Source organism: Panulirus ornatus, chromosome 4, assembly GCF_036320965.1.
Source record: "Panulirus ornatus isolate Po-2019 chromosome 4, ASM3632096v1, whole genome shotgun sequence".
Taxonomy (NCBI): domain Eukaryota; kingdom Metazoa; phylum Arthropoda; class Malacostraca; order Decapoda; family Palinuridae; genus Panulirus; species Panulirus ornatus.
In genome coordinates this window covers 74,550,934-74,569,655 of record NC_092227.1, presented here as the reverse complement: position 1 = coordinate 74,569,655, position 18,722 = coordinate 74,550,934, and the positions used below count along the sequence as shown (strand labels likewise).

General features: G+C 39.4%; 1 protein-coding gene across 8 annotated transcripts in view; it reads right to left on the bottom strand.

Moving 5' to 3' along the window:
- Window positions 1-16,194, bottom strand: part of LOC139767500 (enoyl-CoA delta isomerase 2-like) — a 99,528-nt gene extending 83,334 nt beyond the window's left edge. The window contains exons 1-2 of one of the 8 annotated variants that reach the window (XM_071696983.1): window positions 16,174-16,194; window positions 5,264-5,393 (exon numbers count right to left, since the gene is read on the bottom strand). In XM_071696983.1, the coding sequence (XP_071553084.1) occupies window positions 5,264-5,290 (27 nt within the window). In that variant the 5' untranslated portion in view covers window positions 5,291-5,393; window positions 16,174-16,194. The other 7 variants (XM_071696928.1, XM_071696978.1, XM_071696945.1 and 4 more) reach the window with 7 other exon arrangements.
- Window positions 16,195-18,722: the final 2,528 nt, after the last annotated feature.

Sequence of the window (18,722 nt, the reverse complement as noted above, 5' to 3'; positions counted from 1 at the left end):
AATATGAAAGGAATTAAGGAGACGAAGAAATGAGAAGGTAAGACGAAATGTATTCTAAAACACTTTTGGAAGTGGAAAAGCTGGCACTTTTATATATATATATATATATATATATATATATATATATATATATATATATATATATATGGATTGAATCAGGGCATGTGAAGCGTCTGGGGTAAACCATGGAAAGCTGTGTAGGTATGTATATTTGCGTGTGTGGACGTGTGTATGTACATGTGTATGGGGGGGGGGGTTGGGCCATTTCTTTCGTCTGTTTCCTTGCGCTACCTCGCAAACGCGGGAGACAGCGACAAAGTATAAAAAAAAAAAAAAAAAAAAAAATATATATATATATATATATATATATATATATATATGCCTTTGTACAATGGCACTATGCACGCATTCCGCCAATCCTCAGGCACCTCACCATGAGTCATACATACATTAAATAACCTTACCAACCAGTCAACACAACAGTCACCCCCTTTTTTAATAAATTCCACTGCAATACCATCCAAACCTGCTGCCTTGCCGGCTTTCATCTTCCGCAAAGCTTTCACTACCTCTTCTCTGTTTACCAAATCATTTTCCCTAACCCTCTCACTTTGCACACCACCTCGACCAAAACACCCTATATCTGCCAGGAAACAGACGAAGAAATGGCCCAACCCACCCCCATACACATGTATATACATACGTCCACACATGCAAAATATACATACCTACACAGCTTTCCATGGTTCACCCCAGACGCTTCACATGCCCTGATTCAATCCACTGACAGCACGTCAACCCCGGTATACCACATCGAGCCAATCCACTCTATTCCTTGCCCTACTTTCACCCTCCTGCATGTTCAGGCCCCGATCACACAAAATCTTTTTCACTCCATCTTTCCACCTCCAATTTGGTCTCCCACTTCTCCTCGTTCCCTCCACCTCCGACACATATATCCTCTTAGTCAACCTTTCCTCATTCTCTCCATGTGCCTAAACCATTTCAAAACACCCTCTTCTGCTTTCTCAACCACGCTCTTTTTATTTCCACACATCTCTCTTACCCTTACGTTACTTACTCGATCATACCACCTCACACCACACATTGTCCTCAAACATCTCGTTTCCAGCACATCCATCCTCCTGTGCACAACTCTATCCATAGCCCACGCCTCGCAACCATACAACATTGTTGGAACCACTATTCCTTCAAACATACCCATTTTTGCTTTCCGAGATAATGTTCTCAACTTCCACACATTCTTCAAGGCTCCCAGAATTTTCGCCCCCTCACCCACCCTATGATCCACTTCCGCTTCCATGGTTCCATCCGCTGCCAGATCCACTCCCAGATATCTAAAACACTTCACTTCCTCCAGTTTTTCTCCATTCAAACTTACCTCCCAATTGACTTGACCCTCAACCCTACTGTACCTAATAACCTTGCTCTTATTCACATTTACTCTTAACTTTCTTCTTTCACACACTTTACCAAACTCAGTCACCAGCTTCTGCAGTTTCTCACATGAATCAGCCACCAGCGCTGTATCATCAGCGAACAACAACGGGCTCACTTCCCAAGCTCTCTCATCCCCAACAGACTTCATACTTGCCCCTCTTTCCAAAACTCTTGCATTCACCTCCCTAACAACCCCATCCATAAACAAATTAAACAACCATGGAGACATCACACACCCCTGCCGCAAACCTACATTCACTGAGAACCAATCACTTTCCTCTCTTCCTACACGTACACATGCCTTACATCCTCGATACATACTTTTCACTGCTTCTAACAACTTGCCTCCCACACCATATATTCTTAATACCTTCCACAGAGCATCCCTATAACTCTATCATATGCCTTCTCCAGATCCATAAATGCTACATACAAATCCATTTGCTTTTCTAAGTATTTCTCACGTACATTCTTCAAAGCAAACACCTGATCCACACATCCTCTACCACTTCTGAAACCACACTGCTCTTCCCCAATCTGATGCTCTGTACATGCCTTCACCCTCTCAATCAATACCCTCCCATATAATTTACCAGGAATACTCAACAAGCTTATACCTCTGTAATTTGAGCACTCACTCTTATCCCCTTTGCATTTGTATAATGGCACTATGCACGCATTCCGCCAATCCTCAGGCACCTCACCATGAGTCATACATACATTAAATAACCTTACCAACCAGTCAATAATACAGTCACCCCCTTTTTTAATAAATTCCACTGCAATACCATCCAAACCTGCTGCCTTGCCGGCTTTCATCTTCCGCAAAGCTTTTACTACCTCTTCTCTGTTTACCAAATCATTTTCCCTAACCCTCTCACTTTGCACACCACCTCGACCAAAACACCCTATATCTGCCACTCTATCATCAAACACATTCAACAAACCTTCAAAATACTCACTCCATCTCCTTCTCACATCACCACTACTTGTTATCACCTCCCCATTTGCACCCTTCACTGAAGTTCCCATCTGCTCCCTTGTCTTACGCACTTTATTTACCTCCTTCCAGAACATCTTTTTATTCTCCCTAAAATTTAATGATACTCTCTCACCCCAACTCTCATTTGCCCTCTTTTTCACCTCTTGCACCTTTCTCTTGACCTCCTGTCTCTTTCTTTTATACATCTCCCACTCAATTTCTTTTTTCCCTGCAAAAATCGTCCAAATGCCTCTCTCTTCTCTTTCACTAATAATCTTACTTCTTCATCCCACCACTCACTACCCTTTCTAATCAACCCACCTCCCACTCTTCTCATGCCACAAGCATCTTTTGCGCAATCCATCACTGATTCCCTAAATACATCCCATTCCTCCCCCACTCCCCTTACTTCCAGTGTTCTCACCTTTTTCCATATAAAATATATATATATATATATATATATATATATATATATATATAGAGAGAGAGAGAGAGAGAGAGAGAGAGAGAGATGCTCTGTGGAAGGTATTAAGAATATATGGTGTGGGAGGAAAGCTGTTAGAAGCAGTGAAAAGTTTTTATCGAGGATGTAAGGCATGTGTACGTGTAGGAAGAGAGGAAAGTGATTGGTTCTCAGTGAATGTAGGTTTGCGGCAGGGGTGTGTGATGTCTCCATGGTTGTTTAATTTGTTTATGGATGGGGTTGTTAGGGAGGTAAATGCAAGAGTTTTGGAAAGAGGGGCAAGTATGAAGTCTGTTGGGGATGAGAGAGCTTGGGAAGTGAGTCAGTTGTTGTTCGCTGATGATACAGCGCTGGTGGCTGATTCATGTGAGAAACTGCAGAAGCTGGTGACTGAGTTTGGAAAAGTGTGTGGAAGAAGAAAGTTGAGAGTAAATGTGAATAAGAGCAAGGTTATTAGGTACAGTAGGGTTGAGGGTCAAGTCAATTGGGAGGTGAGTTTGAATGGAGAAAAACTGGAGGAAGTGAAGTGTTTTAGATATCTGGGAGTGGATCTGGCAGCGGATGGAACCATGGAAGCGGAAGTGGATCATAGGGTGGGGGAGGGGGCGAAAATCCTGGGAGCCTTGAAGAATGTGTGGAAGTCGAGAACATTATCTCGGAAAGCAAAAATGGGTATGTTTGAAGGAATAGTGGTTCCAACAATGTTGTATGGTTGCGAGGCGTGGGCTATGGATAGAGTTGTGCGCAGGAGGATGGATGTGCTGGAAAAGAGATGTTTGAGGACAATGTGTGGTGTGAGGTGGTTTGATCGAGTGAGTAACGTAAGGGTAAGAGAGATGTGTGGAAATAAAAAGAGCGTGGTTGAGAGAGCAGAAGAGGGTGTTTTGAAGTGGTTTGGGCACATGGAGAGGATGAGTGAGGAAAGATTGACCAAGAGGATATATGTGTCGGAGGTGGAGGGAACAAGGAGAAGAGGGAGACCAAATTGGAGGTGAAAGATGGAGTGAAAAAGATTTTGTGTGATCGGGGCCTGAGCATGCAGGAGGGTGAAAGGAGGGTAAGGAATAGAGTGAATTGGATCGATGTGGTATACCGGGGTTGACGTGCTGTCAGTGGATTGAATCAAGGCATGTGAAGCGTCTGGGGTAAACCATGGAAAGCTGTGTAGGTATGTATATTTGTGTGTGTGGACGTATGTATATACATGTGTATGGGGGGGGGTTGGGCCATTTCTTTCGTCTGTTTCCTTGCGCTACCTCGCAAACGCGGGAGACAGCGACAAAGTATAATATAAATAAATAATAATATATATATATATATATATATATATATATATATATATATTTTTTTTTTTTTTTTTTTTTTTTCCAAAGGAAGGAACAGAGAAGAGGGCTGGATGAGGATGTTTCCTCAGAGGCCCAGTCCTCTGTTCTTAACCCTACCTCGCTGACGCGGGAAATGGCGAATAGTATGAAAGAAAGAAAGATATATATAAAGGTACCAGATCATAAATTATGAAACATAGGAACATGTACAAAGCCCCAGAGCTTCCAGAAATAGGGAAATCAGATATAACAGCCAAAGGCCACATAGTAAGCATGGCATGCAGTAGCTTGCCAAGAAACATGGGGTCTAGCAAATGATGAGGGCAGAGAAGTGGTTAACCCTTATGACTAAAATTATAAGGACAGATTGGGCAGTTAATAAATTACACTGCTTAAGACCTGACTCTTTCTAGTATGTATGCAGAGCTAGAATTTTTCCTTGTGACAGAAGCACTCCATACAATGATGGAATACATCTTCTGTACATCAGAGGAACTGCTCAGGAGAATATTTTTCAGCATCTGCACAAAAATTTCAGTTTCTTAGATGCAGGCTTAGCTAATAGTGTAACAAAGGATTTCAAAAATAGGTCAAATGTTCTAGCAATGCCAAATATACTCACTGTAATGAGTGATGGAATTACAGATCCATGACAAGGAAGCTATGTGGGATTTTAGAAAGGCAGATGGGTAAAGGTATTAAACTTAAATGGGTTGAATCTCTACATCAGTTGAGTCTCCTCTCTGTCAGAATGTTTTGACAAAAACAGTTTCTTACCTATTCACTCTAGCCACAAAATTTAGGGTTTTGTAAAATAAACCACTTTAGAGTACCTGTACAAGTATTCATCTCTCCTCTTACCCATACAATAATAAACTGCAGAGCTAGTCCTCGAGCATAAAACTGCAAAACTAGCAAATGCTTATATTCTAATATCACATTCTTTACAATGATATCTTCTTTAAAAAGGGATACAAAAATGTAAAATAACATAGCATTTGCATACATTTACCAATACTGAATGAACAGTACCTGATCAGCCATTGCTGGGTTTGGCATTTGCTGGACTGTGTGCACTGACTTTTATAGACACACTTTCCTAAAAGTCATTTGCAGCTCAGTAGATGACCCTTCTCGAAGAGTTTATGTGCTATTTTTGTCACTGAAAAATATGAAAACTTTGTCTGAACTCAATCTTGGAAAAGTCTCCTGGAACACATATTTACACACAAGAATCCACCATAAATTAGTATAAAATATCAAGATTCCAATCAATTAAGCAAATCAATACAAGCAACTCCAGTAAAGAAAAAATAGCTTTCACCACCAAGAATACAAGAAAACACTCATATTCACAATTACTATCATGGATTAATATGTTTGCATCAGTCATGTAAAATATTTACCTATGCCTATCAGGTGCATATCGACTGTGGTAATGGAATCTATGACATGTTGTGATAGAGTTTTCCATTCACATACAATTCTTTTGCATATGAAATTCCGTCTCATCTACAGCCATGACCTTCTGTATAATTCAATTCAATTTCAACTCAATTTTGCTTTTGCTTGTTTAGGGAGACCATGCCATCAATTTTTTGTCTAAATGTTAAAATCTTGTATGTCTCTCTTGGACTCATCAATTTTTACTTCAAGATCTTCAACCTAACCACTTAGCTTTTGTTTGTATCTCAACAACGACATTGGTGGCTCTACAATGAACATTCTCCAGATAAACAATACCCTTCTTGTGGTAGAATTACAAAGCTCGTACATGCTTTTCAAGGAGTAGAATGATGAATGTTTTATAAAATATCCCAAATCCTTTTCTTCTTATCAAACTGAAAGTTTCTACTTCCTTTCCAGGCAACTTTGATAACAATGCTTTGTTGATTTCATGTCCTTTTCTCCAACCTCATCCAGCATTCTTCAATCACTTCTATCTTTCATCATATATCTATATTTCCTAATTCTTCTCCCACTGTGAATCTGTGTGTATTTTCCAAAAAAAATGAACAGTTATATGTGAGAAACTGCAGAAGCTGGTGACTGAGTTTGGAAAAGTGTGTGGAAGAAGAAAGTTAAGAGTAAATGTGAATAAGAGCAAGGTTATTAGGTACAGTAGGGTTGAGGGTTAAGTCAATTGGGAGGTGAGTTTGAATGGAGAAAGGCTGGAGGAAGTGAAGTGTTTTAGATATCTGGGAGTGGATCTGGCAGCGGATGGAACCATGGAAGCGGAGGTGGATCATAGGGTGGGGGAGGGGGCGAAAATCCTGGGGGCCTTGAAGAATGTGTGGAAGTCGAGAACATTATCTCGGAAAGCAAAAATGGGTATGTTTGAAGGAATAGTGGTTCCAACAATGTTGTATGGTTGCGAGGCGTGGGCTATGGATAGAGTTGTGCGCAGGAGGATGGATGTGCTGGAAATGAGATGTTTGAGGACAATGTGTGGTGTGAGGTGGTTTGATCGAGTGAGCAACGTAAGGGTAAAAGAGATGTGTGGAAATAAAAAGAGCGCGGTTGAGAGAGCAGAAGAGGGTGTTTTGAAGTGGTTTGGGCATATGGAGAGGATGAGTGAGGAAAGATTGACCAAGAGGATATATGTGTCGGAGGTGGAGGGAACAAGGAGAAGAGGGAGACCAAATTGGAGGTGGAAAGATGGAGTGAAAAAGATTTTGTGTGATCGGGGCCTGAACATGCAGGAGGGTGAAAGGAGGGCAAGGAATAGAGTGAATTGGAGCGATGTGGTATACCGGGGTTGACGTGCTGTCAGTGGATTGAATCAAGGCATGTGAAGCGTCTGGGGTAAACCATGGAAAGCTGTGTAGGTATGTATATTTGCGTGTGTGGGCGTATGTATATACATGTGTATGGGGGGGGGTTGGGCCATTTCTTTCGTCTGTTTCCTTGCGCTACCTCGCAAACGCGGGAGACAGCGACAAAGTATAATAAAAAAAAAAATAATAATAATGTAAATAAATCACATTAAAAGAAGTTATACAGTAAAGGAACACTGTAAAGTATTCACAAAAAATAACAGAACTTAGTACTATGAATTATGAAAATAATGGGGTTCTGGCTAGCCCCTTTAGTGCTGTCTATTCCATGCAATTTTGGGCGTAAATACATAAAGTACTACAGGCATTGCTATTGCCATTCAATGTAATTATTGATGTTCAAAAATATATTCAATATTGTCTGGTGCCGTTAAAATGAAAATATTGATTTCTATCAGTACCATTAATTATCTAAGAATTACCCTCCTCTAGATTCAGTAAGCTGTTTAGGTCACATAAACCTCACACTTTCTCCAATTTTCACAACCCTCACTACTATCACTTTCTTTCATAAAATAATGAAATCTAGAGCATCAATTCATACTCCACAGCTGATGTTCAGATCTATGAACACTACAACACAATTGCATAACAAGATAATTTCAAAATATCTAAATACATATGTTACATAGAATAACCTTACTTGACTGCCCCAAGAGTCCCTCCTATCCTTAAAAGGCTCCTGCAGCACTTGGGGAGCTTGCCACATCCATCAGTTGGGACCATAGGCCATAAAGTGTTATATTTACCAATTTGAACAGTATGGGGAGGGAGTTCTACATTAGTGGGATCCCATCTCTTGAACATTTTTCTACCGACATAAAACTTCTTAAATTCATGTATAGTGTCTGCATTAATCATGTCTTCATCTACACTATTCCATTTACCCACTATTCCTATACTGTAAAAGTCCTCTACATCTTTACTAACAAGTTTCTTGCTTAATTTCATGTTATGTACTCTAGTTGCTTTATCCCTAAATCTCTCACAGAACTGTTAACTGTCCATGTCATCAATCTGTCTTAACACATTAAGGTTGTGATCTGGTTAACCCTCACTCTTGTTTCTTCCAAGGTGGGCAAATTAAAAGCCTTTAGCATCTCCTTGTAACTTGGCTCTTCACTTCTCTTTACTGCCCTCTTCTGGACCTTCTCTATTAGTTCTTTGTTCTTATTTCAGGTGAGGTAACCAAACTTGAGTTACATAGATATACAGACCACACAGACCTAAGGTCAAGTGATAGTCTGGCTTTAACATCACTTAAAAAAATATAAAATAAACTGCAGTCCCATTAAAGGCAGTAGAAAATAAATGGATAGCAAAGCAAAGGCTCTTTCCCCATCTTCCAATCACTTGAGCAACACACCAGATGAAAAACAGAAAATGTCTTGCAGGGTTAATATGCCTGATGGAAATTTTTACATCAAAGTCAAAAGATAGAATGAACATGATTATGTCATGCATCCCATCACCAAAGAAATGCATCCCTTCTGTTATAAACTTGAGCTCCAGCCTTTCAACTTACCATGCCTATATCATTCCTGATATTGAAGAATGATACAATAATTCTTACTCTCTCAAAACAGATGACATGGGTTAATCAATGTTGGCATGTTAACACAGCATGGTCAAGAAGAAGGCAGCATGAGATACCATTACGTTATGATAACCAATTAAATGAATCATTTGGAGCCAGAGGGACAAGTGATGATCAAGCCTAATTTTCAAGATATTAAGGCTTTTGCTCTGAACATTTTGTTGGATTCTTTAAGTATTTCAAAACATTCAAGTTGCCTCAGAGATACCTCTTGCTTAGGGAGAAGAAGTCTAATTCTTGCAATCTCTCCTCATATAGTTAGTTATGCTAGGAAGGAATCAACTTAACTGCTCTTCCCTAAACTGCTTCCAATCTAAGAATATCCTTGCTTAAGTGGGGGCCCTTAACTGCAATGCATATTCAAGGTGTGTTTTAACTACTTAGGTATGGTGGTAATATCACATGTAAAGTTTCTATCAACAAATCCTAACACCCTATTTACTTTCTTTGAAGCTTCATTACAATGCAGAGAGAATTTGAAGTTGTTGAGTCAGTGACCCTTAGATCTCTCACACTATGAGTGTCCTTTTATCTTGTGGTGCATCAGTTCATCATCAAATTTTTTGTCAAGGTTTCCTACTTGTAACAGCCATCACTTATTGATGTTAAATGACATATGCCATTTTCTACACCATTCAGTAATTCTATCTTTATCCTGGGCATGTAATCTTAGCCTATCTTCTCCAGTCAATATGGGGACTGATGATCTTTATGTCATCTGCAAATATGGACACCAAGTTTTCAGCCACACATCAATATTGTTAACATAAATGATGAAATGTATAAGCCCAAGTGTAAATCCCGGGAGAACCCTAGTTTTGGCCTAACAGAAGAGAGTTTGCCGCCTTTGCTATTTTCTTACCGAGAGAGACAGGCTACAAAATGATGCCGACTCCCAAGTCCTTCTTACATAAAGAATCTTGAAGCTTATTTCTTGCTAGTTAATAATCTTATTGTGGCTTTCTTTCACTATCATATTACTTTAGATTTGCCCAACTTGAATCTCATGAGCCATGTATTTGACCAAGTCTGGAATCTGTTTACATCCCCTTGCAAGATGTTACAATCCTCCTTGCTTTTAACTTCCCTCATGACTTTTGCACCATCTTCAAACATATTCAGGAGGAGCCCATACCTTCAAGCAAGTCATTCACATAACTCAACAAGAGTATCAATCTAAAAACAGAACCTTGGAGCACTCCAATGGTAACCTCAATCCATTACAAGATGGCACCTATGACATGCCAGACATGCATCTTTGAGGATAATCTTCATCAACTGAATCTTCCCCTTAATCCTGCCTGTTATTCCAGCTTCTGAATTGGCCTCCAATGCAGTTCTGTGTCAAATGGCTTCTGGTAGTCAAGAAATAAACAATCCATCCAGCCTTCCCTTCACTCTAAGAAACCCAAGAGCTTTGTTACGCATGACTTCCTTTTCCTTAAAGTATGTTGCCTTTCACTTAGGTAATCTATCCTTTGCAGAATGTCATCCATTTGCTTTCACATCAATTTTTCCAGTTACATACAAATGACACTTATCAAGGAGTCTGGTCTGCAGTTCAGATCTCCTTGGTCTTCTCTCTTACAGACATGTATGATGTTGCCCTTTTTCACTCCCTTGGCACTTCGCCTTTCTCTGGTGACATCTTCAACAGTATTTCAAGATGTATGTATAATGTACCTGCAGGTGAAATTTCATCAGGACCACAAGCTTTTTGTGGGTCTAGACATTTCAGTATTTTGTTAATGTCTTTTGTAGATATCTGAAAAGTATCTAAAGCCTCCTACCAATCCCATCTCATTAACGATGGAGATGTAGTAACTCCCACTTCAAAAACATTTTAAAACAGTTATTCACTTCCTCATGTATGCTTTGATCATCCCCTACTTTTTTCCCTCAGAACTTTTTTATCTGATTGGCTGGTTTTTAACTGAATCTATTTCTGAAAAATTTATGGATAAGATTTTCATTTCCACCTACCTTAGCCAAGTTATTCTTTTCAAATTTCTTTTCTCCTTTTATCTCGTTATACTCATCCCTTGCCGTTTTATATCTTGTATAAGAAAGATGGCTGGAGTGTCATCTATATCTCTGCCATAACTCTAAACTCCTTTGCTTTTTGACATCTTTGATCAAACCACTCTTCCCTATTTTTTTTTTTTTTTTTTTTTTTTTTTTATACTTTGTCGCTGTCTCCCGCGTTTGTGAGGTAGCGCAAGGAAACAGACGAAAGAAATGGCCCAACCCCCCCCCCATACACATGTACATACACACATCCACACACGCAAATATACATACCTACACAGCTTTCCATGGTTTACCCCAGACGCTTCACATGCCTTGATTCAATCCACTGACAGCACGTCAACCCCTGTATACCACATCGCTCCAATTCACTCTATTCCTTGCCCTCCTTTCACCCTCCTGCATGTTCAGGCCCCGATCACACAAAATCTTTTTCACTCCATCTTTCCACCTCCAATTTGGTCTCCCTCTTCTCCTCGTTCCCTCCACCTCCGACACATATATCCTCTTGGTCAATCTTTCCTCACTCATTCTCTCCATGTGCCCAAACCATTTCAAAACACCCTCTTCTGCTCTCTCAACCACGCTCTTTTTATTTCCACACATCTCTCTTACCCTTACGTTACTTACTCGATCAAACCACCTCACACCACACATTGTCCTCAAACATCTCATTTCCAGCACATCCATCCTCCTGCGCACAACTCTATCCATAGCCCACGCCTCGCAACCGTACAGCATTGTTGGAACCACTATTCCTTCAAACATACCCATTTTTGCTTTCCGAGATAATGTTCTCGACTTCCACACATTTTTCAAGGCTCCCAAAATTTTCGCCCCCTCCCCCACCCTATGATCCACTTCCGCTTCCATGGTTCCATCCGCTGACAGATCCACTCCCAGATATCTAAAACACTTCACTTCCTCCAGTTTTTCTCCATTCAAACTCACCTCCCAATTGACTTGACCCTCAACCCTATTGTACCTAATAACCTTGCTCTTATTCACATTTACTCTTAACTTTCTTCTCCCACACACTTTACCAAACTCAGTCACCAGCTTCTGCAGTTTCTCACATGAATCAGCCACCAGCGCTGTATCATCAGCGAACAACAACTGACTCACTTCCCAAGCTCTCTCATCCCCAACAGACTTCATACTTGCCCCTCTTTCCAGGACTCTTGCATTTACCTCCCTAACAACCCCATCCATAAACAAATTAAACAACCATGGAGACATCACACACCCCTGCTGCAAACCTACATTCACTGAGAACCAATCACTTTCCTCTCTTCCTACACGTACACATGCCTTACATCCTCGATAAAAACTTTTCACTGCTTCTAACAACTTGCCTCCCACACCATATATTCTTAATACCTTCCACAGAGCATCTCTATCAACTCTATCATATGCCTTCTCCAGATCCATAAATGCTACATACAAATCCATTTGCTTTTCTAAGTATTTCTCACATACATTCTTCAAAGCAAACACCTGATCCACACATCCTCTACCACTTCTGAAACCGCACTGCTCTTCCCCAATCTGATGCTCTGTACATGCCTTCACCCTCTCAATCAATACCCTCCCATATAATTTACCAGGAATACTCAACAAACTTATACCTCTGTAATTTGAGCACTCACTCTTATCCCCTTTGCCTTTGTACAATGGCACTATGCACGCATTCCGCCAATCCTCAGGCACCTCACCATGAGTCATACATACATTAAATAACCTTACCAACCAGTCAACAATACAGTCACCCCCTTTTTTAATAAATTCCACTGCAATACCATCCAATCCTGCTGCCTTGCCGGCTTTCATCTTCCGCAAAGCTTTTACTACCTCTTCTCTGTTTACCAAATCATTTTCCCTAACCCTCTCACTTTGCACACCACCTCGACCAAAACACCCTATATCTGCCACTCTGTCATCAGACACATTCAACAAACCTTCAAAATACTCATTCCATCTCCTTCTCACATCACCACTACTTGTTATCACCTCCCCATTTACGCCCTTCACTGAAGTTCCCATTTGCTCCCTTGTCTTACGCACTTTATTTACCTCCTTCCAGAACATCTTTTTATTCTCCCTAAAATTTAATGATACTCTCTCACCCCAACTCTCATTTGCCCTTTTTTTCACCTCTTGCACCTTTCTCTTGACCTCCTGTCTCTTTCTTTTATACTTCTCCCACTCAATTGCATTTTTTCCCTGCAAAAATCGTCCAAATGCCTCTCTCTTCTCTTTCACTAATACTCTTACTTTTTCATCCCACCACTCACTACCCTTTCTAAACAGCCCACCTCCCACTCTTCTCATGCCACAAGCATCTTTTGCGCAATCCATCACTGATTCCCTAAATACATCCCATTCCTCCCCCACTCCCCTTACTTCCATTGTTCTCACCTTTTTCCATTCTGTACACAGTCTCTCCTGGTACTTCCCCACACAGGTCTCCTTCCCAAGCTCACTTACTCTCACCACCTTCTTCACCCCAACATTCACTCCTCTTTTCTGAAAACCCATACTAATCTTCACCTTATCTTCCCTATATTTAAGGATAAAGGTGCACATATTCTCACTTCAGGGTAAATTTCACAGAACCTCTCACCATAATACTCTAGTTCCTGGCTACTGAACTCCACATCACAATCAAGTGTTACCATGGAAATTGTTAAATGCTGTGCAATTTCCATTAATTATTTCCTCAAGTCCTGTACATCATTTCTCTCAACTTTCTTGTTTACCACAGTCAAACATGCATTACATGACCATTTTTTCCAAGTGGTGTATCACATATGATTTTTCAATGTCCGTGCTAGTCTGTGCGAAGACAAAATCTAATAATGAGGATGAATCAGTTCCTCAAATGGGAAATAAAAAACTGTAAATCCATCAGAAACAAAAAGAAGTATTAGCCACCTGGGTATTGGAAGGGTTAGTGATGGCAGTGCAGCGATCCAACACTTTAGTAGTTGTCAAGTTGCACACCTCTGACCCAGATAGCTGTCTGTTCTTTCTTCCTCGCCCACACGTGACTACTGGCATTCTGTCCACAAACATATAATCTCTTCTAGTCATACATAGCATTTAACAACATCTAACCTGCTTAGCTTTCTCCTTAATTCTGGATTTTCCTGCAGTGAACATTATGCACTAACCCTGCCTTTTCGCAAAATGGTAGGAGCAATAGATAGAAGCAGCAGTTAGGCAGGAGCATCAGGCAGAAACACTAGACAGAAGTAGGAACATTAGGCAGGAGCAATATGCAGAAATAGTATGCAGGAATATTAGATAGGAGTTGCAATATGTTTAGCTTGTTGTTGGGGTTCTGTGGAGTAAAAGGCTTTGTTTGTGAAGGCAGAGAGTGTGCATTCTGTGATGTTTGCAGGGTGTTTGTGGTACGAGATGCAAGCTGTTCTCACATTTTCCACTAATATCGACAAGTATTTAACATACTTTTCTGGTGATCAACCCCTCTCTTCCCTGACCTTCTTAGTCCTTCCCCTTATCATTTAGTTTACACCAAAAAAAGAAAAACACTCTAAATCATACACTATAGTATAAGTATAATGAATGTGTCAACAGCACTTTAGTCCAATTACCAAGAAAAATAAAGAGGCAGGACTACATTGATACTCTAATAAGCTGAACAACTAGCCTAGAATACTGCAAAAAAAAAAAAAATCTTCACCCTTAAAAGGTGGTTGACCTCATATGAGGAATGCTTAAGAGTGGGTGACTTCATATGAAAATTGATCTGAAAAAAAATAGGCCCAATAACACTAATAAAGACGTCCCATGCATAGTTTCCTGAATGTACATCCTGTGCAAGATCTGCAGCCATGTGTTACTTAACATTTCTTGTTGTGTCAAGGAGACACACATTTCTCATGTAAAACCATTACAAATCATATTGATAAAAGAAATCACTAGAAAACTCCCTTGGTATACATGAAAATACTCATATTCTCATAACTTTTTTTAGATGTTGAATAATATCCTACTTTATATATAAAATAAATTGATTTTCAAAGCTTTTTTTTTTATAAACCAGTTTTCTAAAATATGTTTTGAATATTTCTTTAACACACCTACAGAGAAAACAGGGGTTATTAAACTATACCTTAGGAATCTTTTTTTAATAATTTCCACTTTACCACTTCCCATGCAAGCCAATCAGTGCCAACAAACAGCCTCAAGTAAAGTCTTTAATATGAACAAGTGTTTTCATGGGTTATGATCCACTCTAAAGGAACTGTTGACACTGTGAAGCGTGATTTGAAAAATCTTTTTTTTTTCAATCTTCTGAACACACTATATTGTACGAAATACATTGATAGTAATTTCATTAAATTCTGTTATCTGGAAAAAGCTCATCTGAATTCTTCTACATTTTTTTACCACTTTTCTATCACCATACATTACTCTCGTTTCCCTTGACTACATATGTACATTTAATCTGAACCCTATTCTACCCGATCACTTCACAAGGGCTCGATCAATCCAAGTTCCATGGCTTAGTAGCATCTTACTTTTCTTCAACTTTGTTATCTGTAAATATTACCAAAACCCAAGCAACCTATAACTCTACCTAGTGATCCTACAGGTGTAACAGGTCTTTTAACAAACAGGCTGTTGGTATGATTTTTGCCAAATACTTTTCAGGCATCATTAAACTTATCAGCAGTACAATTCCATTTTCCAAACTTCAGATAGAAAAATGCATTTTCAACTATCACACTTTTTGGTAATTTACAGTTTGGCTCCGCAATGAAGCTTGCTCTGAGCAATGGCTACTTATTTTAGGCTATATATATATATATATATATATATATATATATATATATATATATATATATATATATATATATATCAAATAATTCACGTAGATTCCCCTAACAGTGGAGATCTATCTCAGTTTTGAACATTCAATCGAGTCAGGCCAGTCGGGCTTCTGTAAAGCATGGCCAACATGTTAACGTATGTCAACAAACAGACGACACACGCCGACCCAGCTGACCAGTACCCGAAACACCCGAAATATTAGCGGTAATTTTCCACAACACATTTCGATACCGAGTTAAATCAATGATTTTCAAAATCATTAAATCAAGTGATAAAACGAGAAATAAAGAGCAAGACAAATTCTAGTCGGTATTCTAATAATTAATCGTAATACAAAGGCTTACTCTTCCACATCAATCATCATCTTGCAATTGAAAAAGTCCATAAGGCTGGCTCTAAGGTTCCCATTTCATATCAAAGTCTCCCTAACTCTGGGGAAGCACTAAAACCACCATCATCATGTTCATTATCTACCTATGGTTAATGCTTGTTTACCTTGCTAGCCCAGGCCGGGGGTTAGGAAGACTCATGAGCCACACATCTTAATATTTCACATATCATAAAGCAATGCCATTAGTTATATGACACAAGTTCCTCATCACACACGAAATTCAACTCACACGTTATGTTAGGAAGGTTATACATAATAAGACAGTACTGCTCGCTTTTCAATCATATCTGTAATTGGTGATGAAGTTAATGCCAATAGTTCTCTCATATATTACTGAGGGCAACAATATCAAAGAAGAATGGTGGCGATACTGAAAATGACAAAATATTACACAATTATCAAGATGTTTAATATATGTTATTAGATAACCTCCATTGTACATTGTGCTTTCTCACGATGATCAATGGACAGCGTAAGAATTTGACAAGACTGAAAGATATCATTTATTACTTGCACTTCTGATCATGTAATGAAAACAGCTTTATTAATTTCGTATACCATAATACTGTCAATATACATGCTAGCATATGTGAAGTTATCTAGATATGGTGGTGTACAAGTTTCTCTCTTAATAGGGTGCTCCATGACATGATTAAACATGAAACTTTCCTGTATACACTTTAATAAAACTTGTCTCCATGATCTCCCTGTCTTAATGAAAAGACAAAATCCCCCAGTCTGTTTCTTTATAATTGAAATCCCCATTACCAGTGCTTTACCATTTCTAATCGAGTTTCCTTCATGCATGTACAATCCTGGTTGTTCCTTGGTTGTCAGTGTATATTTGTTCTGGTTCATTGCAATATTTTGGATTATATAGTAATATCATCACAATGTTCTTCCCTACTTTTTACTGCACTTACGAATGATTCATTTCCCACTATTTCTTGAAAGTTTAGACTGATTTTATTAAGGGGTTAACTCTCCCTCTCCATTATCTTCTCTTTCCTTTCTTACTATCATGTACCCGTGTCTTGAAGACAGTAAAGAATAAGAGTTCATCTCAGGTAAATTTAGTTTCCTCGACTCCATCAATATCAGGTGCACCTTCCCCTACACGATCCTTGAATTCCAGTTCATCATCACTAACTATTAATAAAGCAGTATCTAAATAAATGACTGTCAAACATTACCATCTAACACTATCTCTCTCCACTTCTAGTGGGCTGCTCCAATCCTTTGCCACGTGTAGCATCTCCATTTTTTTTTTTTATCTAACTTTAATCTTGCTTTACTCTTTTTTCCTCAGACTTTTCACACTGGTAGACTATGTCACTTCATCCCATCATGCCTTTAAGATTGTCTTTTCTAAGTACTTTTTGACTTGATGATTCCAAGTCAAATGTAACCATAAGTTGCCCCTTCGTCTTTGTTATAAACGACCATTCTTTCCTCCACGGAAATCACCTCTGGCAGTCCCATAGCCTCCTGCAATATTTTACATGCATTTCCTCATTTTCTTCCTCATCTGTTGTACCATCCTCAAAGCCAAAAATATATAAATAAATAAATCGGCGATTTCCGTCTATCAACCTCCTTCTTTACTAATCTTCCTCATTTTGGTTTAATCTGCTTTTCATGTAGATTACTCAGAGGTAGTGTCAGCATCTGTGCCTCTGACATTTTCCATAATTTCTCTCTGGCTCGCAAGCAGCGTTCCTGTATTCTAGACCTTCCATCAACCAGCCCATATATTTCTTTGATTGCTCCACTCAGTTTCCCGTGTCATTCCGGTTCTTCCACTGCCTCACTCTTCATGTTCAGTTGATCTACTTCTTAATATGCTCCTGGTCTTGCCTGCCCCCTACTTTCGTCCGTCTGCGCGCGTTTGTCCTTTACCTGAACAGCCTTCGATATTATTACAATAGATTCAGTACGCGTTTTTATCATTTCCTGTTTGAAAGGCTCCTGGTAAATTCCGTAACCAATTTTATTAACAGATGGTTTCCTCTGCCCGCACACCTTCTAATACATCAGAAAACACTCGATCAAACTTCGTGTGCCATTTAATGGCTTCATCTTCTTTCTTCCGATTCTATATTTCCTAAACCCCCTTCACTAAACGGTATTTCTGTTCCCCTCTCGTCTCATGACTCCATGATCCTCAAAATGCTTCCTGTATTTTCAACTCTACCTCTACTTGTGTTACCCTTTGATCTTTCTCCACCACCAAGTACCCATACCTTCCCAAACATTTACTCTCCGGTGCTTTCATCTCTAACCTTTTTCTTGCTTATATCTTCGGCTCTCTTTGCAGATCTAGCTTTAACTAGTTTTGGTACAGTCCTTTAACAGAGTCCATACTAGCCATTTCTAGCTCAGGCTGTGTTAGAGGTATCAGATTATCCCAACAGTAATACTAGTACCAGTAATAAAGTTTGCTAGAGTACAATACCCTACAAGCTAGAATCTTCATCCTAAAAAAGAAAAAAATGACAATTCTCAAAACTAACTTCTAAAAAATCCCAAGATTCTAATTTCAAAATGGAAATTCATATCAATGAATAAGGTACACATCTTACCTAAGCAAGATGAATTAGAAGGTTGACGCTTCGCCATCACTGGGATCCTGAACACTGCAGAAAAGTTGCCATGTCTCTTATCTTGTCAGCCTCCAGATCCACGTACCGCTTGTGACACTGCTCACCCTTAACTTCTTCCACAAGTGATGTCGAGGACTGCCACCGATAACAAGGTACCTCCTGTGCAGAGATAACC